This window comes from Vidua macroura, chromosome 2 (assembly GCF_024509145.1).
Source record: "Vidua macroura isolate BioBank_ID:100142 chromosome 2, ASM2450914v1, whole genome shotgun sequence".
Taxonomy (NCBI): Eukaryota; Metazoa; Chordata; class Aves; order Passeriformes; family Viduidae; genus Vidua; species Vidua macroura.
In genome coordinates, this window is record NC_071572.1 from 51,003,859 (window position 1) to 51,026,398 (window position 22,540).

A 22,540-nucleotide genomic window follows, 5' to 3' on the forward strand; every position below is an offset into this window, starting at 1 on the left:
ATTGTAGAGTTTCTTGTTAATAGCCTTAAGGAAGGTTTGAGAGTTTGATAGAAGTCAGCACTTCTGTGCATTCTCTTTAGCACCTCAGAACTGAAAGAAGTAATTGAACAACATAGGTATTAAACAAATGTCTTTATTCTGTTTCACTACTCAATTTACAGTTAGACATGTTAAAGGACTCTCATTAAAACTACTGATATTAATTTAATGTAAACAATGACCGTTTTGTGCAATGTGTGCCAACCAATGCATTAAGAACAACTACAGAAACAGAATGGTCAAGAGATTTCCATGATTATTTGCACAGCAGGTTTCTTCTACAAATCAGTTGTACAAACGTAATAAAAAAATAGGCATGTTTCATAAAATAAATATTTCCCATCTAACTGAAGACTACAAAACAGGACAAAAAATACAGGCAATCCAGGCGGGGGCATCCTTAATCACTTCTCGCATTCACCCATTTCTGCTCTTACTATTTCGTTAGCTTTAAGAAAATACTAATACAGGACGAAATTAAATACTTTAGGGATTGCTTTTTACTTGTGAATACTTCAAAACCCTCTGATCATTTAACATATTATGAAAATAATCAAAAAACTTAGTTAAAAAGTTAAACCAAATCTTAAATGATACATGCAACTCAGAAAAATTCAGAAGCACATCATAATTTGGGGTACCCTGCTTAACATTCATTAAATTTACATTACAATTTTAGTAATCACAATTGCAAAAATAAATCCTTTTTACAGTCCTTTTAATTGATTGTTGTAAAAATTATCATGAGAAACACAAATGACACAAGGTCATACTCAGGTATAAGGTACAACTCAGACAAGTTGTATCCTCCTTTTGAGTGACAAATCTTAGACAATAAAGCTAAAACGTTTTGAAGGCGCTGTTCTATAAAATTAGTTTTCCAGAAGTCTGAATTCATCTCCTACTTTAACAAAATTCATTCCTTAACAGTTACCTATTCAGTGTATTTCCAGCTTCTAGTAGAGCACTGTTTGAAGATAATAGAACAGCTAATATACGGCACTAGATTCCATTACTGTCAATCCCACATGCATTATAGAAATAGTGATTAAACTGATACAGAAGTAAAAATACACATCATGTTCACTCATTAGATTTCTAAAGTAAATTTTTTAATATTTATTTTTCCAATGTGAGAACTACAATCAATTGATGCAGACAGATGTTTCCCTTAAATATGCTTTTCAGAAAGCCTTCACTAGGAAATTAGTAATGAAAGTATTTCAAGAACTGTTCTATTCAAACAACACACAACTCTCAGGTCTAACACACTGATTTTAATGCCAATAAATTCTGTTCACACCTCCCCTTTTTGAGATTTTTTCAAAATGCTGTCTTGCCTTCAAATTTAGATCTGACCAATATGACCAATAGGTTTCACGCCTAGTGTGCCAATAGCTGCTTATCAGCCACTGTCTGTCCCTTTGGTACAAGCTTTTGTGTGGGTCGTGGAATAGAACAGAAAGCAGAACTTCCATCCAGTATCCTGGGATATCCTTGCTATGAAAAGAGAGGAAGACTGCTTCATCTGGAACACTTCTTAGAATGGACTTCTCTTTTTCATTAATCCAACAAAGTTTACCAGAGCTCTATGTAAACAGAGCCCAGAAATAACAGTGTATCCCTTATCTCTTTTTTCCCTCTTGGTCACTAGGGCCACAAGATATACCACACAGATTTTTTTCCCCTATTCACATTTATAAATTCCACAAGGTTCTTTTAAACAAATACAAGCAAATTCAACTAAATCTGATTTGATTACACAAAGGGAGTTCTGGGCTTCTGACCCCCCTCTCAATCCATCATTTTAATTCATTGATGGCTTTCTTGAAAAAATCAAAGATTTGCTTGTATTAGTAGTTTTGGTAATAAATAGCATGCATAAGTTAATTATATTTTTAAGAATTTATCTAAATATTTTGGTAATTTCTGTAAGCAACATAATACTAGGAATTAAATAAAAGAGTGAAGTAAAAATATAATGGTTTACTTTTCTAGAAGAAAGGCTGCACCATTTTCTTAGTGATAGTACTGAGACCAATGAATCTTATTGCACCTTCTTAGGTTCCTTCCAAAGAGTACCAGAGCATCAATTTGGACACAAGTGTTCTTCAGAGACACTGGTAGTGTCAGGTGATCAACTCCAAGTTTAGTACTAATACAATTAACAAAGCAATGATACTATCTTTTCATTTTAAGGTAACCAATAATACATTTAACTTAAACCTAACATCACAGATTTCTGTCAAACCAAAGAAAAAGCTGTTCAGAGAATTACTAAACAGCTTCTTTTGACATAAAGCTCATTTTATATTTCTAAGAGAACTAAACTTGGCATTTGCTCTCATCACACCCCAGCAGTTCACTTCTGTCCAGTGACTTACTCTTGGTACTAGTGGTAGTATTTATGAAGCCACACAGTATATCTGGTTGAAGAAAGGCAATCCAAAACCAGACTAATAACCCTTCCGCTTTTTCTTTCCCACAAAGAAGAATGTCCCTCATGCCTTTAGTGGGGGGACAAATCTTAAAATGTAAGTGATTTTGCAGTTACACTGGTTCCTATGCAAGTTATCCTAGGCTACTCATGGAATCCACCCTAGTCACAGAAGGAATACAATTCTGAAAAAAACACTGTTGTTTCTCTGTACCAAATCTAGACACTTTAATTTTCAAAAAGGATCACTTAATAACACTAATAAATTTCTTAATAAGACCTAAAAAATCCCACATTATTTAAAAACTCCCTTAATATATACCAAGCAGTTTATTACATTAGTATTATAAAAGCAAAATAGTATATATAATCCAGGTAATTGAGGTCGTATGTATAAAAATTTATTAGAAACCCCAGATTAAGTTCTCCATCAGAAAACTACATACCACTTTTGTGAAATCCCAGAACTTGATTTTCATTTTTATGTTTCCAAGCAGAAATGTTGCAAGTTGCATTTTGACCAAATACTGTGCTATGTGTTTTGGCTTTTTGAAAACAGGATTGCTTCTCTGGAGATTTTGTTCTCAGCAACTGATTGTCCTTATGGCTTAAAACAGAACACTCCTAGGTGAACAAGAAAAAGTTAGTTTTAAAACCATTTTACCAGAAATTCTCAAAAAACACAAGATCCAAGATTACGAACTGCAAATTTCAAGTATAATAAGTACCTTAAGTACCAACTCTACCCTTCTGAAATGACAAAGAAATTAAGTAACAAGTTTTCTTTGAAGTAACACAGATCTTTGAAACATGCTGTCTGCAAGAAATACCTCATTTCAAGGCTCACATGAATGTCTGAATGAGCCTGACTTGAATCTTTCAGCCAGCGATGTCTGTGCTTTTTTCTTTTTGTTCCCTGGGGATTCTCAGTTGTAAGATCTGAATGAAGCACTTAATGCCTTCACACTTTACTCCTGATCTAAAATGCAAAGTTTGGCTTAGTCAGGACCCAGCAGTACAAAGACTTAACAAGTGGGAAAAGGCAGCTGTGTGACACTGGCAAGTCCTTCTAGGATGGGTTTGATACCAGACAAGTGATTCTGGTAAGTACATGCACACATAAAATCCATGTCCAACAGGGTAACTGGGGCAGGATCTTAGATGAGTATTTTTAGAAGTTAATGACAAAATATCTGTCTGTTGTTCTTGTAAGGGCACATTTGTCCTGGTCTTAAATGAACAGTTTAAAATTTGATGCCAGTGGTCTGTAAGACACCATCAGTCAGCACTTCCCCTTGGCAGAGAAGTGGCTTTTAGCATGTCACATCCAGAAGTGAAGTTAGGGCTGAATGGGTTTACGTGAGGTTTTTTTATAATCTGGTACTAATGGTCAGTACTGTGTCACCTTGGAGGACTTTCAAGACATAGCAGACCATAAACTACTAAGTTTGTAGCACCATGTGACTATAATTACTGAGAGGAGATGATCTTTGCTCTCTTCTCCAAAGAAACTAGCCTTGCTTCCAATTCTCTGGAAGAAGCAGAAATCTTTCCTATCAGTCACAAGATTAAGGGGTTAGGAGCTTTGCTAGATATGTATTATCTTTTGTAATGTGCTTTTCAGCTAGGTCCTCAAAGGGCTTGTAAAAAGACTGTATACACACAGAAAGTTCCCCAGCAACTCAGCATGCCAGGTATGGTCTAGGACTTGATGTTAAGTTTATAAAAATTAGCAGCAGAGAATTTTCCCCAGAAATGTCCTTCTCCACAGGCATAAGTCTAAAACTTAGCAATAAATGAAGCAGCAAGAACAAAAGAAACAAAAATTAGAGACAGTCTACAATAGTCATGAACAGACTCACTACAACTATTCATGAAATATATCTCGGTTTCCTCCAAAACAACCTTTAACTTTTATCATAAAACATTAATATTTTTTTTGCCAGTTTAAGATATTTGTCCTGCATTTATTGAATATAGTCTCTGAAATGACACTACATTAACATCTTTATTATTATCTGATAGTCTCTTCCCTCAGGCTTCCTGAAACCAAATAAAATGGGGAACAGATGCTTTAGATGGGAAGCCTATCACTTTTTATCACAATTCCTACCTTTGTTCTAAGCAGCTGAGATTTATTCTGAAACACGATAGTGTTCACATCATTTTCTCTGCAACTGTTTTCAGCCCCTGCAGTATCCATAATGCTGTTTCCACAAGTCTGTGTATTGTAACCACTGTCCACCTGAAATCAAAAAGCAGGGCTTGAAAATTTTACGTCATTTATCATAAATAAATCCCTCAGATAAATGGTATGATTTGCATTTGATTAGCAGAACTTAATTCAACAAACCAACTGTGATTGGTTAATAACAAAATCAAATTGTAAGCAGGTCTGTCAGCATTAGTTTGGATCAAGTTAAATATACATAGCGACACAAAAATAATTACTATGCTAACTCCACTGAAAGAGGGGATGAAGGGAAAGGATAAGAAGTCACAATACCACCTGTATGTCATATCCAATAACAGAAAATAACAATTACTTCCAACACATATTCCAAGTTATGTAGAGCTCAGTTTTACAGAGAAACAAAAAAAAATGTATTTTCACCTGAATACTACTGTTATCACAGGGAATTGTGCTGCTTTCTGCAAGAGGTGACATGCACATGCGAGAGCTTTCAATACTGAAAGTAATGCCTGTCATAAAGCTGGTCATTGGTGTATTGCTACTGCCAATTGTTTCTTTCATCCAAGTGTTTTCCTCTGACACTTCAGCTGCATCAGCCATGTCTACAGTATTATTTTCCTTTAAGCCTTCTATATCCTGAAATGATGACAACCTTTGATGACAACCTTCTGAGTGATCTGGTGCAATAGACACAGTTGCCACCACGAGATGTGTACCATGTGCAAAAGTATCACTGTCTTCCTGACGTATGTTTGTTCCATTATCCATTTCTGGGAACTGAGCTTCTGCTGGAGAAGTGTTTTCCTTGTCTTCCTCATCCTCATCATGATTCTCAACTGCAATTGGTATTCTAATGACAGAAGTCTGATATTGGGCAGTTCCTCTACAGGCTCCAAGTCTCATAGGAGAGCAATTTTTAATTGGAGAACAACCATCTATGTAAGGACTCCTTGTACTTGCGGGTGTCATTCTACTTGAGGAAGAAGGAACGTCTGGAGAACAAAATGTAAATTTTCTTTGGCCTGAAAAAAAATGAGCAAGTTTAACTTCACCTGATATCTGATAGAAAAACTCATCGTTCTCAAGGCCCTGCAATCCACTGAATAATTTATAGCCAACAACAAAGTATTTCACTGACTGTTGCCTCCCAACCCAACCAAACAAGCAACTCCAAAAAACAAACCCACCACCCAAACATTTCAGCTACCATGGTAAAGGCAAGTTTTTATCCCACCAAATTTCTTTTCTATGACATGATTTGCTGTATTGGAGACCTTGTATTTTTAAATGTCATTACTATACAGTATTCAAAGGGAAATGGGTGAAGGCTGGTTTAGTGTAGTTCATTAGTCCACCATTTGTTTTTTCCTAAATGAATGTCAATACAATTTAAATTTTTGGCAGCAATGAAGTTTAAGATCAAACAAGTGAGAAAACACCTGTGCAATCTCCATATATAATGGTGTAAAATACCATTAATCAAAATGTGTAAAAGTATACATATATATGTATACATAAATATTATCTATATGTATACATAAAAGTGTACATAAATATGTATAATCATGCCAAACGTGTGCAATCATGTATGAATAAGGCATTAAGCCTTATCAGGTATGGACACAGCATGAAACAGTGACATTTTCTAGAGCAATAAGGACACAAAACGTTTGTGATTTCTTCATCAGTCATTTCACTTCAAATAATCTTCATGATGGCACAATTTGAAAGCTCAAACTAAACATTCTTTGCCCATTGACATTAAAATGCTTCAGGCTGGGCCAAATAAGAATTGTAACCCGACTGAATTCAGGCATGTGGCTTTAAAACCCCTCCCACACTAGATTAAATTAACCCTTTTAACTTTTCTTCATTCTTACTGGGTCTCAATGCTTTCTTCCGAAATATTTTCCCTAGCTGATCAGTTGCAAGCATATACATATCATTGTTCCACATATTTCACTGCTGAACAGCAGATGTGTTATACAGGAGACTGCTGGTCTGCCAAGCACAGAAACTCATCTCTAAACAGAAAAACATTCCACTAAGAATTTAGACGTTTTTATAATAAAAATATATTACTCAAGATAGAGTAATACATATACAATTAAATCATACCTGAGAGTGGTGTTTTTCTTATGTGAAAAGCAATTGGTGAAAAAGCAGGAGAACCATTAGGTGCAGGAGACCCCTCTGAAAATGGGGGACTGGTTATACTTCCCAGACTATAAGCTCTTGTTCCTCCCTGAATAGGACTTGATGAAAACTGACCCTTCAGGATAAAAAAAAATAATCAAACCCACAGAGCATTATTTTCATAATGTAAACTGTGGCTGATATGTATATATAAAACTGTTCTAACTAAAATGCTTAATATGGCAGCACTGGGAAAGACTAACCCTTTACAATGACAATCTCTAGTTCAGCTTAAATATTCCAGTTGTAGCTCTTCACCTGGACCTTATGCCTCCACACAGGAGAAAAGAGCAACAGACACAAACTGTCACCTAATACCAGCTAGGACTATTTTATCCACTATATTTAAGAACTATGAGAAATGTAAATAGAGAAATAATGCTATGTGTGTATCTAGTCAAGTGTTTAATCTAAATTTCTTACTCATATCACTGCAGATGAAAGTCAGTCATTATTTATATTTATAGCCACTATATATATTTATAGAATATATATTTTTAAATATAATCCAATCTACTTAATTCAGCAGTAGATACAAAAGTGTTTCTCATTAAGAAAAGAGAATGACCTTGCTTAAGACTAGCATGCAAGCAAACAAAAAAAAAAAACCCAAACAACAAGAAAAGCCCCAACCAAAAATAAAAAAAAAAACCCCGACCAAAACCCACCCCCTCACCTCCAATTCATTTCTGGCACTACAGTTATACTGTAGGAATTCTCTGCTAAGTTACTCTTTTTTTTTTTTAAGCAACACTATCCTAGTGTAGGTAGGTTTTTTCCATGTACTTCAAACTACCAAACAGATGAAAATACATCACCTAAACCACTTTAGCTATGTTCACATGGGAATAAGGTTCATCTTGTTTAATTTAAAAAATGGACATTACATTCTGTGTTCTAATAAATGTCTATTAATCTGAAAACTCTGGCCAATGGGAAAGAAAAAGGCATATTTAGCACTGCACTTCAAAGATCAGCAAGTAATTTCTGTCACTATAAATGCATTTATGAGATTTAAAGGAAATATAATTCTATCACATATCAACTGGTATTGTAGGCAGCAGTTAATGTATTTAAACAGGGCTTTTTGTAGACACATTTTATGAAAAAAAAGGTTTTAACACACTTTCAGCAAGTCTCTTCTATGTTTTAAATCCTACTTCCTTTTCATAACAAAATTAAAACATAATTTCCAATACAAAGAATAGCAGCATAACAAAATAATTGACAATAATAAAAAGTCAGTAATATATTCTTTCAAGACTTTTGTTCACATATTTTTTTTCAGAAATTGAAGAAAAACCAAAAAAAACCAAAATTTTAATCTAACACCTAACTCTCTCATAAAATACATCCCACCCAGCCTACAAAGCAGGCTACTTACTGAACTAGATGTGTCCAGGGGGCTTCTGCACCGGACTGGAGATAATTCTATTGAACAAAGCACTCCAAGTGGCTGACTACCACATGGACTATGCAAAGGGGACAAACATGCAGATATGTTCGCATTTTCTTCTAAAAACAGCTTTCTTCTGAGTGATGAAGAGCTCAGGTTTTCCTGAGACTGATCTGCAAATTCATCAGTTCTAAAATATTCACCTAGATATGTAGGGAAAAAATTGTTTCCAATACGAATGTAGAAAAAAAATACATTCCATTACAGAGACATATATAATTAAATTAAAACATTTAATATAATTTACCAGTACAGCAACTAATTAATCTGTTTAGGCATGTATCCCAAAGGATTGCTTGTCATCCCTACAAAAAGTCACCTCTGTCTACTAAAGGTTGTTCCACTTCTGCCCATCATCCCTTAATACTAAAGTCTGAATTTAAAAAATAAAAAATACTGGCTTCTATCTACTTATTAATCTTTCTCCAGAACTGTATTATTCCTCACATCTGAGCTGTCAAACAGGGATTATTTTACTACCTAAGCAAACCTAGACCCTTTTTCAGGTCTCCCATACGGTTTGATGGTCTTCATGATACATCCAGAGGCAAACCAGATTAGAATTGAAGAAAGTACAAGTAGTTAGCTGTTTACAGTAGGAAAGCACAAACTAAGACCCATTAAAAACTGCTCAGATTTACCAGATTATTTTAGATCTTTTCCTCTTGCTCTATTCTAGTTGGATAGTCCCTGTAGGAGAAATTTTTCATGAACTCCCAAACTATGTATTGATGGAAGCATTTGTTAAGACAAAACAAAGGCCATAACTATGTTTTGCTGGCCCACAGTCATGGTTCTGAATTTCAGCACTGGGATAGAAGCATGCAGCCAAAATGCTCTGAGCTGGCTGTACCCACCTATGAGCTGTAAGATCAGGCCCTTCCAGCCCCCTTGCCTGAGAAGGTGGCAGCAATTGCTTGATGTAGATAATCAGTTAATTTGGACTCCTGCCTCCTCACTCAGCAGTCATGGCTTTTTTGCCACCACACAACTTCTAGTCCCCACCATGTTTTCAGGTACACTAAAGCCAGAGTTACAGCTCAGCTTTACTCAAGACAAGGCTGGGCTTTGAGACTCCTGGCCTGCATCTGTACAAACAGCTCTGGTAAGACAAATTACTGCTCTGTTTGGGAGAGGCACAGGCTATCTACAATCACAGAGCATCCTGAGTTGGAAGGGACACACAGGGATCACTGAAGTGCAACTCCTCAAGAGTAGCTCCCAAGAGTCACACCATGTCCCTGAGAGCATTGTCTAAATGCTCTTAAACCCTGCCAGGCTGGTGCTGTGACCACGTCCCTGGGAAGCCTCTTCCAGTGCCCAACCACCCTCCAAGGTGAAGAAACGTTTCCTAAAACCCAACCTAAACCTCTCCTGACACAACTTCAGGCCATTCCTACAGGTCCTGACAGTGGTCACCAGAGAAAAGAGACCAATGCTTGCCCCTTCTCTTCCCCTCATAAGGAAATTGTAGAAGGCAATGAGGTCTCCCCTCAACCACCTGCAGGCAGAACAATTTCCAGTTATGCAGTAACTGTCTGTTATAATACATACTTAGAACTTTCATTCATACATTTCTTTTTCAGTATTTCATAAGACAAACCCAGCCAACAATACAATACCAAGTTTTCTATTTAGACATTCATAATTAATTTTAGATATTGCATGACATACCTAGTATTTTCTCTAAATTAAAATCCACTGGCAAAGACAGTACTGTCTGACAAGCAGCTGCAATGAATAAAACCAACAAAATTAGCTTACAGTGACCTTTTACTAAAGCTGTAGAAACAAAAATTCACTTTCAAATTGCACTGCAATTGAAGTATTTAAATTACATTTGCAATAAGGAAAAGTGTTAATTAAAGTACGATTCTGATTTGACAACACTGCATGCAGCACACTAGGCTTAGAAATAAAAACCCAAGAGTTTTAAGAATGCCTCTCTAGAGGCTTTTATGTTAACATTTTCTTTTTAATCTAGAACAAGTACAGACACTGAGTTGGAGAAAATGCACTCCACAGTCTACAAGTGACTTATTTTTTTACTTGAAAAAATACAACAGAGTATAATAGAATTAAATTCCTGTGAGAAATGGATATTAAAATTAACAGTACCATACAGCTCAAGAAGAACTGTTTCTACAGTAACTCTAACAAACAAATAATTTTCTTTTGAAATTAAATATCCATTGAAAATGCATTATTTTTGTTCAGAGAAAGTCTGTAATTTTAAACGTTGCCTTTTACTCACCATTGCTTTTTCCAGGCTGCAAGCTCAGCTGTCTTCCAATCGGAGAAATGTTATTTATATCTATGGCTGGAAAAACATAGAACTTAAATTTAAACATGCACTGCACATAGTTTTGAAATGTAGCAACATTAAGTTAGAATACTTAATACAATCAAACGAAATTTTTGCATCAATGTTTGGAAGAGATTTGAAAGGAATACTGAGAAAAGGTTACCATTATAGCTATCAAGAGAATTTCAGCATGTTTCTATTCAAAAAAAGCTTAGTGAAGTAGCATCAACATTGCCCAAAACTTTGTCTCCTCATGTCTCTACATGACAGATTTAAAACAAACTAGTTCATGCTTAGCTAAACATGCTGTGTTCAAGTAAAACACATTTCCAGAAAATCATTGAGAGTCTGGACTAGAGAAAGGTGAAGATACACTTTCAACTTTTTTTTTATGTAGCTGAAGAACACAGGCTATTTTGTTTCTCCATTCACTTTACCAGATTTCAGATTATGCTTTATGTTCTCTGCCCTTAAAGTGACCATCTTACAACTGACAATTATAAAAAAAAAAAAAAACTATCCACAAGCTGCATCTCCTTGATCAAAAATTTAACAGCTTATCCCTTTCCAAATCTTCCAAAAATCCCCACTTATTTGACTTTCATACCAAACAACAGGGCATGCTAACAATACTTTACAACTTATATTTTCCATCTTGTAATCAATTTGTTCTGTATTCTGCTAGTTATACATAAACTTCAATAAGAGCATTAAGAACAAAATCTAAGAGTGTCATAAATGAAACAAACTTACAACACCTACCACTAGTGGCTGTGAGCTAGCAGGATGACAACAGGAATTTATACTGCTAGTAAGGGCAAAAGAATACAGCATTCTATTTCCAACATGCTATATGGTGAGGAAAGCAGTTGGAAAAAGAGGATGTGCAAATATCTGAAGAAAAAAGTGAAGTAGAAGACTTGGCTACTACCATTATCAACACAGTTGATAGTTACAGATACAAAGTTATGTGTGTAAATTAAAATGCTTGCAGACAGATCATTAACAAAGAAAAATTTAAGAACAAAGACCAAGAATAACAAAACAGAAAATTATATAAGATTTTCAATTAAAAAATAATTTTTAAACAAAGAAAGCACTTGGAGACAATCAGTTGTGCCATACTTTATCCCTGGTTCTTAAAATTTAAATTGAGGTTGGAGAAAAAAAATATGCATGATAATTTCTCCAAAAGCTACATTATTTTGGGTGGATACACAAAAGCAACTTACATTTAGTAGAATTAAACTGAGAAACTTGCTTGCCTTCATGTTCAGTCCAAGGAGAAGGAACTATGAGCTTTTTTGTGAAAAACTGGAGTAGAATAAAAACAAACCATCTGAGCACTTTTTAAAATTTTCAATTTTAAATTTAGACTAGTACCCTGAACAAGAAAAAAAAAATGTAGAACATTTCATTATTTTAGGCCCAAAGAGGTTAAAGAAAAAACAATTTGAAGATCCCTATTCTTTATGACCCATAGCACCTCAGATCTTTCAACTATACACAAGTTTTATTTAACTGTAATTACTCATTTTAAAAGTTGAATTGTCACTACCATGCTTCTTGCATAGTAGTTTAAAAATAATTAGTTTTAAATTTTCAGTTTGTTAAGTTTTATTTTGACAGTTGAGCTATTTCACAGAAGTGACAGACACTGCAGTAACAGTAAAAGTGATAAACCAAGGCTTTTTGGCAACATGATTAGTGTTAGTGTATTTGGCTAAACTGGTTAGTGGTAAAACACTTTTGAGTACTGGCAGTTCAGTTTTTTTCTGTGTACCAGAAACTGTCTACCATCACAGCTGCACTGAGAAACACCCTGATGCTGAGGAGACAAACACAAAGCTTCAAGAAACACATGGCAAATCCTGTTCTCAAATAAATGCAAGACTCAAAAGTAAATGAAAAAAACTCAGCTTGAAACATGCAACTATTAAAGGTATAATTTTTATCAGAGAGAGTTCCAAGCTGTCCAGCTGCATAATCCATTAGGTTATACCTCACAAAGAGGCAATACCCCTTTTAAGGCAAATTTAGAACAACAGAGCATCTTAGCTGCAGGTCAACAGCTCCTTTTTGGAATCATAAAACATTTTTTATCTGTAGAGACCTGGCTATCAGAGACTTAATTATTTTTTTAATTGAAAATAACATTGAATATTTCTGTAGTGAATATTTTAAACATTTCACTCTTCCTTCTCTGCTAGCCAAATGAATAGTGAAAAACAAAATGAAAAATGGATGGGAAAATACAAGCTACCAGAATAAAGTCTTCCACCCAAAAAAAGCAGACTTTGGAAGAAATAATAAAAAAAAAAAAAATACAAATTATCCAATATTTCAAAAAATGCAGTATCACTCCTACTGTTACTGTAAACCCCCGAATTCTCAATCATTGTTTCTAGCCTGAAGTTAAAAGAGGTATATTATGGTTATATTACCACTAGCCAAGAAAAATGAAATAAAATCTCCTGTGTTTGACCTACACATCTGAAAGAAGAGGGGAAGAAAAGGAGTGCATGGATTCCAGCTACAACTGCAAGGGATGAGGGTGCAAAATTACTTTCTTACTGAAATATAATAGGCTTCTGGGTTTTGAAATCCTGTAAAAGATGTGGATCTTTTCTGTAGACAAATCAATATTTGATAGCACAAAGTTTTATTACCTCCTCAATAGCTTTTTGCCTTCTGTCTTCTGTCTCCTTATCAATTCTAAGTAACAAATGAAAAACAACTCAATTATCAAAACCATCACATAAGTAGGAAAATATGTAAAATCCAGCCATATAATAATTTATAGATGCTCAAGAGAAACTTTGTAAGTTAAATTGCACTAAACTGTAAGTGTTATGATGTTTTTACTCTTACATGCAATAATCTCATACTATAAATCTATGAATATAAATGCACTTCTCAATTCAGTTGATTTGAAAAATATTTGTACCATTTAAAAGTACATAATAGCAAACATTCTGTTTACTCAGCATATCTGGACAAAAACTTAATAATTACTGATCTTCCAAAATAATGTCATATGAATGTATTTTACTATTAAAGTTCACATGAGATTAGACTTGCACTATAAAACCAAGCAGACTAAAAAACTGAGCTGTAAGGAATTAAAGGGCAACTGAAAACACTCCTGGAATTTGCACATTCAAATTCCTGACACAGCCCACTTTCCCAGCACAGAGTTCTCTCTAGTCAAATACCCAGTCTGCCACAGCTTCTTCAGTACCATATTTCAGTTCTAACAATGACTATATTTCCTTAAGAAGCTTTTAACTTAGTTAAAAAAAAAAAAATATTGTAGTTACTTCAGTTACTTCATGATGTGTGAGATTCTATATTTATATTTCCTCTAACGGTCACCTTCAAGCCTGACTTTCACTTACCACCATGTAATTTACTGTAAAAATTTTTGAAGCTTATAAATGTTCATCATTTATAAGCTTCAAAACTAACCCAATACTTTCATTCACAGTTCATAAACCTGAATTACCCTTGAATAATTTTAGAAATTAGTCAGATAACAAGATATTACTAGATACACAAGCACACATAGATGTGACAAATACATAAACTCACATAGCTCTCTCTTTTATTCTTACCAGACTTAAAATACATCTGCAATGTTTGGACATGCCACCTTCAATAACATCTGCCTGATGATGCTAAAGCAACAGCTCTATGGAGGCACTTGCAAAGTTATTGTACCAAAAAAAACAAGCATACAATCACTGTGTATTCATTTATATGTATGGACCGAAACATGCAAGCATGGACACAGCAGATCTACACATAGTCAAGTTAGCCTCTTTCTAGTCACAGCAGATGATTTAAAAAAAAAAAAAATGAACCTTAGTGATTATGGAACAGTGGGACAAACTGAAAAGGACCCACTGAGACAATGCATGTTTATAACTATAGGCCATGTCACTCATCATCACTGGAATTGTCACCCAAGTCACCTCCATTAAAGCTAGTTTGTCTGAGTAAGGTTCCAGAAGCAATATAATTAAAACATAAGGCTTAAGGCTTTAAAAATGTACAAAAAGCATTAGTCTGAAACCTACTGGCTGCTAAAGAAAGGATAGGAAACATTAGGACCTGGTGATTCAGATACAGTTATAGTCTGGGAACTGTAACTGGGAACAGTTATGGTCCTACAGCTTCTGTTATTCAAAAAGAGAGATGTAGGTTCAGTCAGACACTAAAAACAGTAAGTTATTTCACAGTGTATTTTATGATGAGGGTGTTGAAACACTGGAACACATTGCTTGGAGAGGCAGCAGATGCCCCATCCCTGGAAACATTCAAGATCAAGGTGGATGCGACTGAGCAACCTCATCTAGACAGGATTGGTTTATTATTCTATTCCTGCAGTGCTTCATGCCACAAAGGGAAGTTCTTTCTGCAAGTTTGTATCTGAGAAATGTACAGGAGTCTACAGGATTCACCACTAAGGCTCCCCTTGGCTATTTTCACTTGAAACATCATTCTCTACCACCCGCACGCGAAATTATCCCTCAAGATAAGCTCCAAACACCAAGACTGTTTTACCCACCCATTTTCCTCATGCAGGTTATTTTCAGAGAAGGGAAAAAAGTTGGGATAAGGTCCTCAAACTACTTCAAGTAACTAGCACTGGAGCCCCCTCCTTCACATTAAGTCTAATCTATACCTTCAAAAGAGACTGCTGAGGCTTCCCCAGCACATCTACCCTTCTGCAGGAGCCCCTGGGACCAAAGAAGCCTCACTATGGAGCATTCTGAGAAGATAAACTGTGTTCTAACAAGGAGCAGAAGAGGTAGCCCAGTAATGATCACTGGCAAGACATTTTCTTGCTTCCACTAGCTGCTTTTATTTGGCTGTCTTCCAAACTGCAATCAGAGTGGATCAGCAGCTCTTAACATTAAAAAGAAGCAACACAGAGGTAAACTCACCTAAAAATTACACTTACATCATGTAAAAAATTGTGTTAAAAGATTTTAATAAAAAGCCTTTAATGCTATGCTGAAATGTTAATAAAGCAAAAGAACAAGTGTTCTAGTATTAAAGCTAGGTTAGCTGCATAAAAAGAGATTGTAGATTACCTAGCATGGCTCAAATACATTCCTTGGCGTCTAATGTCTTCTGAGTCTATTTCCACAGGATTTATTAGAGCAAGCTGATCAATAGACCATCTGAATTTTCCTGGTGTCTAAAAAAAGAAACAGGCATCTTAATGCTTGCTATTCTAAAAAGATAAAAATAAAACCACAGGACAAATCTCAATGGAACAATAAAATCACAGCTTCCATATAGTTTCTGTCAAAAGCAATCAAAAGTGTTTCTATTTAAATGATCTATTAAAAAAAAATGAAGTCAGTCAGGCTTCTTATCCTGCTGGTAGTGGTATTACAATAATTAACAACATAATATTAAGCTGGCATTCACAAACTGAGGTGTCATTTTCTTCTCAATTCCTATGGACAGGTCTACTAAAGATACATAACTTTGCACAAACTTAAATTGCTTCTTCAATCCAAACTGTGGTTCCACAAAAACTCAGTATCCTAACCTAAGTTATCCAAATAATAGAGCAGTCTTCCTTTCACTTCCCATTTCTAAGAAGACCAGAGCTGCAACGCCTGTACATTCTGCAATATCTCCCTCATAAATGCCATACATAGGGCACAACAAAATCCAGTTCAGAAATAAGAAGCTTCACCCCTTTATTTAATAAAGTACTGTTCAAATATATTTGGAAAATTATCTACCAAGTGAGTCTTTCTTAGTTTCATTAGCAGATTCACCTCTACGGCTTATCAGAAAACAATTTCAAGTGCAAACCAGTACGTAATTTGCAACAAAAAAACCAGCTATAGATACACAAAATCATCGACTTGAATACACAAACAGCTCACAACATAAATGCAATTAAGTTTTGTTTGCAACCAGCCTACTCAGCATCTAAGTAGAAACTGGTTTTCTGCACTGTAAGTAGGACCAGAGGACCACATCAACAACTAGCCTTTATCTACTTTCTACTGGTTTTAGCACCCAATCGCTAATATCTAAAGACAAAATAAATTTAGGCAGGGAGGAAGACTAAGTGGCAATACTAGTATTTAAAAGCAGCATAGTTCTGTGAGGAGCAGAAACTCCAAATGCCGCCTAAAGTTCTTTAGCTTGGTACATATGTTGAAGTACACTAAATAAAATACCCTTCTTAATGCATTTGAAAATATTAGTACTACATCTGTACAGTCACACAACTAACGACTAGATCTTACAGATGAAGATTTCGTTGACTTAAAGACTGAAGGACTGGAAACAATCTGCTCCTGAAGAGTGTAATAATCACTGGGACTTTCAAAAGGATTCAGGATCGTGACTCGACCTGGAGTTTCTGGCGTTATCTGCATTTTAGCTTCTTCTATATCACCCATAACACTAAGCTATACCTGAAAAACAGGGAGAGCAAAATTAAGGAAAACAATTAAATCACACTTTTGACATTTTAGGGCCACCATGAAGGCTTTATGCAGAGAGAATGAATCATTTTAAGGCACCAGCAACATTTCAAAAACGAAGTTAGCTATGGGTTGGACCTAATTACGTAAAGTTGATAAATAAGGCCGGTACGAATTACAAATTATAAACAAATAGAAACTACGAAGACGAGTTAAAAAAGAACATGAAAAGAGTGATTAAGAAAAACCAAACAAACACCCAAAAAAGGGCAAAACAACAAGCAAACAAGACAAAAATCCAACAAACAAACAAACAAACAAAAACCCCAACTAAGAACCAGAAGTGACCAGACAGCCCCGGCGGCCGGGGCAGCAATAACGCCCCGGGCAGCTCCCGCTCCGCCCGGGCGCTAAAACCGCCCGCCTTCCGCCTCAACGGGCCGGGGGCAGCCCCGGCCCTCGCGGGGCTCCGGCAGGAGGGCACCTCCCGGGCCCCGGCCGCTCCCGCGCCTCCAGCCGCGATGGGGACGGGAGCCCCGGGGGAAGCGGCCCCGCTGAGCCCCTTCTCACGCTTCTCCCCGGGACGGTGCCACCGCTCCGGGACGGTGCCACCGCGCCAAGCCGCTCGCCGCTCTCCCAAGCCCCGCCGCCAAGGAGGCGATGCCGGGAATGCCGGGTGAGCCGGGAATGCCGGGGATGCGGGCACAGCCACCTGCCACCGTTATGCGGCCGCCGCCGTGCCGCTCCCGCCGCCGCCGCGCCGGGTGGCTCTTTAACCAGCCCCGCCCCCTCTGCCGGCTTTGACCAATCACGGAGCGCGGTGTGCGCCGTCGGGCCAATGGCAGGGGTGACCCACTCTCGAACGGGCCAATCGCCAGCGCCGCTACAGCACGAATTTAAAGAAAGCCCGCCCCCGCCGCTCTCGCGCTGCGCCGGGCCGTCACGTGGGGCTGGCGGGCTCGGGCGTGCGCGGGGCGTTCCGGTTCCGGGCGCGGCGGGGTCGCCATGGCGAGCAACGCCGCCAGCCTGAACGCCGTGAGGGAGACCATGGACGGTGCGTGACGGGGCAGCGACGCGCGGGATGCGAGGGAGAGGGAACGCCTGGCCCCCCCATGGGCCGTGCACACGGGCGCCGCTCTTGGGAAAAGGGGCGCGGGTTGCGGCTGCCGAAAGATGCAGCGTGTAGCAGTTTTCGTTTTACTTCGTGTCACTTCGTGAAACAGCTCAACCCCCGCAGAGCGAGTGCCTTTGGACCTGACGTGGCTTTTCCTTTTTATGGTTTTGTTTCTTTTTTAAATTTCCCTAGGTATTTAACATAGAATACTAGGGTTTTTTTAGTGTCTATATATATTTATATATGTGTGTGTGTACATATGTATTTGCTTTTGTTTCTCGTTATTTGTCACGGTTGATGTAAATAACGTGATCTGGAGGCTGGAAGTGCGCGGGAGAGAGAGGGGGAGGGAGGGAGAGGAGGGAGCGGCCCTGGGGCGGTGTCAGCGGCAGCGCCTGGACCGACCTGAGCCCCGACGTTTTGTTCTTGTTCGTGGCTCATGTCAGAAAACCAAAGTACACTGCAAAAAAAACCCCTCAAAACAACCCAAACTACAGTATAGTGAAAAAGTTTTGCAGACAGTAGTCAGTGCCACAGAGCTGAAATAGATTCTGATATAGAAAAAAAAAAAAAAAAAAAAAAACAACCCCCAAACTCAGGTACTGTTGTGGCATGGGGAAATACTTTGGAGATTGATAAGCCATGAGAAACGTGAACAGGTGAGTGAAGTTCGGATGCTCACTTTCAGCCTGACTGGAAAGGCTGAGGAATCAAAGGATGGCCTATTTTGGAGTTGTTTCTCAGTGTAGTGTGAAACTCTGGAATTCCACAAAATGCTTATACCGAAAGCTTATATGCAGGGTGGAAATCAGTCAGTCAGTCTGTTGAAGGTTGTTAAATGTGGAGCCTTTCTCTGAAAATGCCCTAATGAATGGAGTAGAGACTAGGGAGAATGTTCAAGGGATAGTGCTATGAATTTGTTATTTTCTCAGCATCTTCCCTTCTCTTGAAGTTACGGCTGCTGTTACAAACGGGTTTTTTGGTACAGACCTTCATGAGTTGAGCTGGTGGAAAAATAAGCATTTCAGCCACTGATCTTCATTTGTTAATGTTATTTTTTTTGTTATTTATATTTAAGTTAATGTTACTTTATTTTTAACTTAACATTAACCATGGGTTTTTTGCTGCTGGAAGCAAGGCAGGACTAGCGGGATCATTATGGCTCCTCTGATGCTGCAAGAGGGTAAAACCATTTTGTGCAGATAGAGAGTGATTTCTTTGGGAAGGACAAAGCATCTAAGTTCTGGTAACTGTACTTGACAACTTCATTCTTTCAGGAATGATTTAGACAGGAGGGACAACAGGCAGATTTAAAGACAAATTAAGGCTTTTGAGAACAGATATGGAAAGTGCACTAATCTTCAGATTTAGGAGCCCAGGCTTCCTGTGTAACTATGTATATATTTTATTTGGGATGGATACAAACATTTAGTAGTTGTTGTCTGCAAAGTTGTTAAGAGCTCAGAATTGTTGTGGAGAAACTGCTACATCTCTCTGCCACAGACACTGCCTCAACACCTAAATATTAGAAAAGACTTCATCAGTATCTGGAATCCAAAAGCACAGAGTGTTCTTATAGCCCACCTTTTACCTAATTGGCAGGCATGTTAATTGTTGAATGTTTCACTTTTTTTTTTTTACTTTTTCAAAACCTATTATCCAATATTAAATTTCCTGAACCAGGAAAGCATGGTGTGAATGTTAGAAGCTGTAGCTTTTAGCTTATGCTGGAAGGTTGAGCATAAATATTGTTGCAAACAGCAATGGACACCTGCCATGTTCACACTGTAGAAGTGCTGTAGAATCGAAATGTTGATGAAGAACAGTCTTGATCATTGAAATTTCATCATCTGTAGGAACTAAAGTGCTTTCATTTTTTTTCTGTTGCAGTTCTGTTTGAGATTTCAAGAATATTAAACACTGGCTTGGATATGGAGACATTGTCTATCTGTGTGCGGCTTTGTGAACAAGGGATAAATCCAGAAGCCTTATCTTCTGTTATTAAAGAACTGCGGAAGGCTACAGAAGCTCTAAAGGTAATGCTCTAGTTTAAAAAGCTTATAAATCTGTTTTTAAGAGTCAGATGCACATGCAACTTGCTATACTTCAGTTTGCAGATTGTACTTTGATATTACTCATTTTTAAGGAAGTTAGCTGTTCAATAGAGGAGGCAATGAATACAACTGAACATGAAACAGGAAATGGTACAAATAATCATAGAAATAAAATAATTAGAGTAACTCTTCTGAAGAAAAAAACCACAACCAAAACTCAAAAGTTTTTATTATAGTCACCATTTGTCCCCTTACCTAATATCACAAATAGATTTCTCCTTTAACCAATACCACCTCATTATTACAACCTCAGATTTAACAGTATGCAGCAGTACTTGTAAACAGATACATGCAGCTTGTTAACATCGTCTTAGCATATTACTTTTTGCCCCCTAACCTGTGCTTTGAGCCTTTCCAAAGACCAGAAAGAGGGAATTTTGTGATGTGTGTATATATATAGGGCTTTTCATATATGTGTATTTACCTGTTTAACTATTAGAGGGGTAACCATGGTTTTTAAAACAAATCTCACTTGCATTTTAAAGGATTATCATTCTTTACTGTCTAGCTAAACATCACAGTCAGGATTTTTTACTACTGCATCTTATATTTGGCTATTTTTGAGAGGTGAAATGTGTTTGCTTCTGTTCTGGAAGACTGCATACTTTATTTTTAACTTAACATTTTTCTATGCTCATGCATATTTTGTATTTGTGTCTATGCTTAAAAGTGTGCTTGCATTTAAATGCATTTTTACATTGCATTTAACTGTATATAAATAATTGAGGGCTGTTTTACTTCTTCCATTGCTTTTACTGGTTTCCTATTCCTGTTGCTCTCCTTTGCCTGTTTGTCCCATAACTGCTTTAAAATCTACCAGTGTCAGTCTTCAACAACTGTGCCTTGTTGACTGTAGTTATTCAGTGATAAAAATACTAATATTCTCAATCAAATAATTGTCACTGTGATTTATGCAGTTATGATTAGCGTTGTTCTTCTGAGTTTTGTGTCAATAACTAATCTGTATGGATGGGGTAATAATTACCATGAATTATATAAACTCCAAAGGTAACTATATTTATGCATTTGACCCTTTCTTGAAAGTATTAGGGTAAAATGTACAAGATAAAAGCTGCTCAGATAAAGGATGTAACACAAGTAAACAGCAGTGGCTCTTTTAGTAAAGGGTAATGGCAGTTGACAGCATTATTTTTAGAAAACAGTAGTGTTCATTAGAAAAAAATTTCCTAAGTAGCTTTTTTTTAGACCCCGAAGTTCTATGGGTTAATTTAAAAAGTTAGAAGAAAAGATTAAATTAAATCTACATGGTGTCTCTTTTAGTAACTCAGGATAAATTTTTTTCTGTTTCTAGGCTGCTGAAAATATGACAGGCTGACATGGGAGAAGATCACTGCATGAGAAGAATGCCAAGTTTAACTTTTCAGGAGCTCTGAAGATTGCCACTATTAAGCACAAAAAATGAAATAAGTGTATGTGAAGGTTTCAGAGTACATCCACTTTTCAAAAGAGTGGTGTATATAATAGCTTTGAAAAGTTTTTAAAAAGTTCACCAGTAATATTATTGGTATTTTTGTGAACTGTTTGTGAATGTAGTGCAATTGTTTTTCTTTGGCATCCTGTACATTTAAAATCACACCAGATATTGTACATTTGTTGAATTTACTAGTGTGTACCAACGAATCTTGTTAGAATGAGTGTAGTTTTGTTAATGCATCCTTTAGAAGTGGTAGTATGTTGCAGGTTTTACCTTATGCTTTGATGAAAAGCTACATGTGCAATTTTAGTCCTGCTTTATGGTCCAGATAGGAATGAAGCCCATAATGACTTTTTTTTAGAGCAAGCACAATAACTTAAGTCTCAAGCTGAAAGTAATAAATAAAGCTTTTTTTTAATAATGTAGGTCATGAATTGTGCTTTTGATTTCAATTGAAATTGCTGGGAAAAGTGTTTAACTTAGATAACAAAAGTTCTTCAGCTATCCATGTAGATATGTATGTAAATTTAAATTCTAGATGACATGGAATGTTTCACGGAGAGCAGATGCTACATTTGTTATACCTGTCCTGACTGTAGGATCTAAAAATATTAAGGCTGTATTGTTACTGCAATACAATAGTGCATACATGAGAAGCATCTGATTTGGTTGATGAGTATTAGTAAGTCTTAAACAGCTGCTTGGTACAGGAATGTCTTCTCATTTACCACTTGAAACCTTCACTGATGCCAAAAGAAGTATTAATGTCCAGTGAGTATCTCTGCACCC

The 22,540-nt window shown here is 36.7% G+C and overlaps 2 protein-coding genes across 6 annotated transcripts; one reads left to right on the top strand and one right to left on the bottom strand.

The window, feature by feature from the left end:
* Positions 1-2: 2 nt before the first annotated feature.
* BORA (BORA aurora kinase A activator) lies at positions 3-17,819 on the bottom strand. 4 transcript variants are annotated; one of them, XM_053970072.1, is made up of 13 exons: positions 17,801-17,819; positions 16,909-17,079; positions 15,727-15,833; positions 13,297-13,342; positions 11,860-11,941; positions 10,577-10,642; positions 9,997-10,053; positions 8,251-8,465; positions 6,789-6,942; positions 5,091-5,692; positions 4,590-4,721; positions 2,923-3,100; positions 3-90 (listed from the first exon to the last, which is right to left on the bottom strand). In XM_053970072.1, the coding sequence occupies exons 2-13, from the start codon at positions 17,062-17,064 to the stop codon at positions 77-79; spliced, it is 1,809 nt and encodes a 602-aa protein (XP_053826047.1). In that variant the 5' UTR covers positions 17,065-17,079; positions 17,801-17,819; the 3' UTR covers positions 3-76. The 4 variants fall into 4 exon arrangements, 3 of the variants coding, with proteins under 3 accessions (XP_053826047.1, XP_053826046.1, XP_053826045.1); XM_053970071.1 differs by lacking the exon at positions 17,801-17,819 and adding an exon at positions 17,659-17,721; XM_053970070.1 differs by lacking the exon at positions 17,801-17,819 and adding an exon at positions 17,427-17,647.
* A 205-nt stretch (positions 17,820-18,024) lies between these two features.
* On the top strand, positions 18,025-22,176 carry MZT1 (mitotic spindle organizing protein 1). Of its 2 annotated transcripts, none has more exons than XM_053971714.1 (3): positions 18,025-18,142; positions 20,093-20,238; positions 21,629-22,176. In XM_053971714.1, exons 1-3 carry the CDS (start codon positions 18,094-18,096, stop codon positions 21,650-21,652), a joined length of 219 nt encoding a protein of 72 aa, XP_053827689.1. In that variant the 5' UTR covers positions 18,025-18,093; the 3' UTR covers positions 21,653-22,176. The 2 variants fall into 2 exon arrangements, with proteins under 2 accessions (XP_053827689.1, XP_053827688.1); XM_053971713.1 differs by lacking the exon at positions 18,025-18,142 and adding an exon at positions 18,168-18,366.
* The last annotated feature ends 364 nt before the right edge of the window (positions 22,177-22,540 follow it).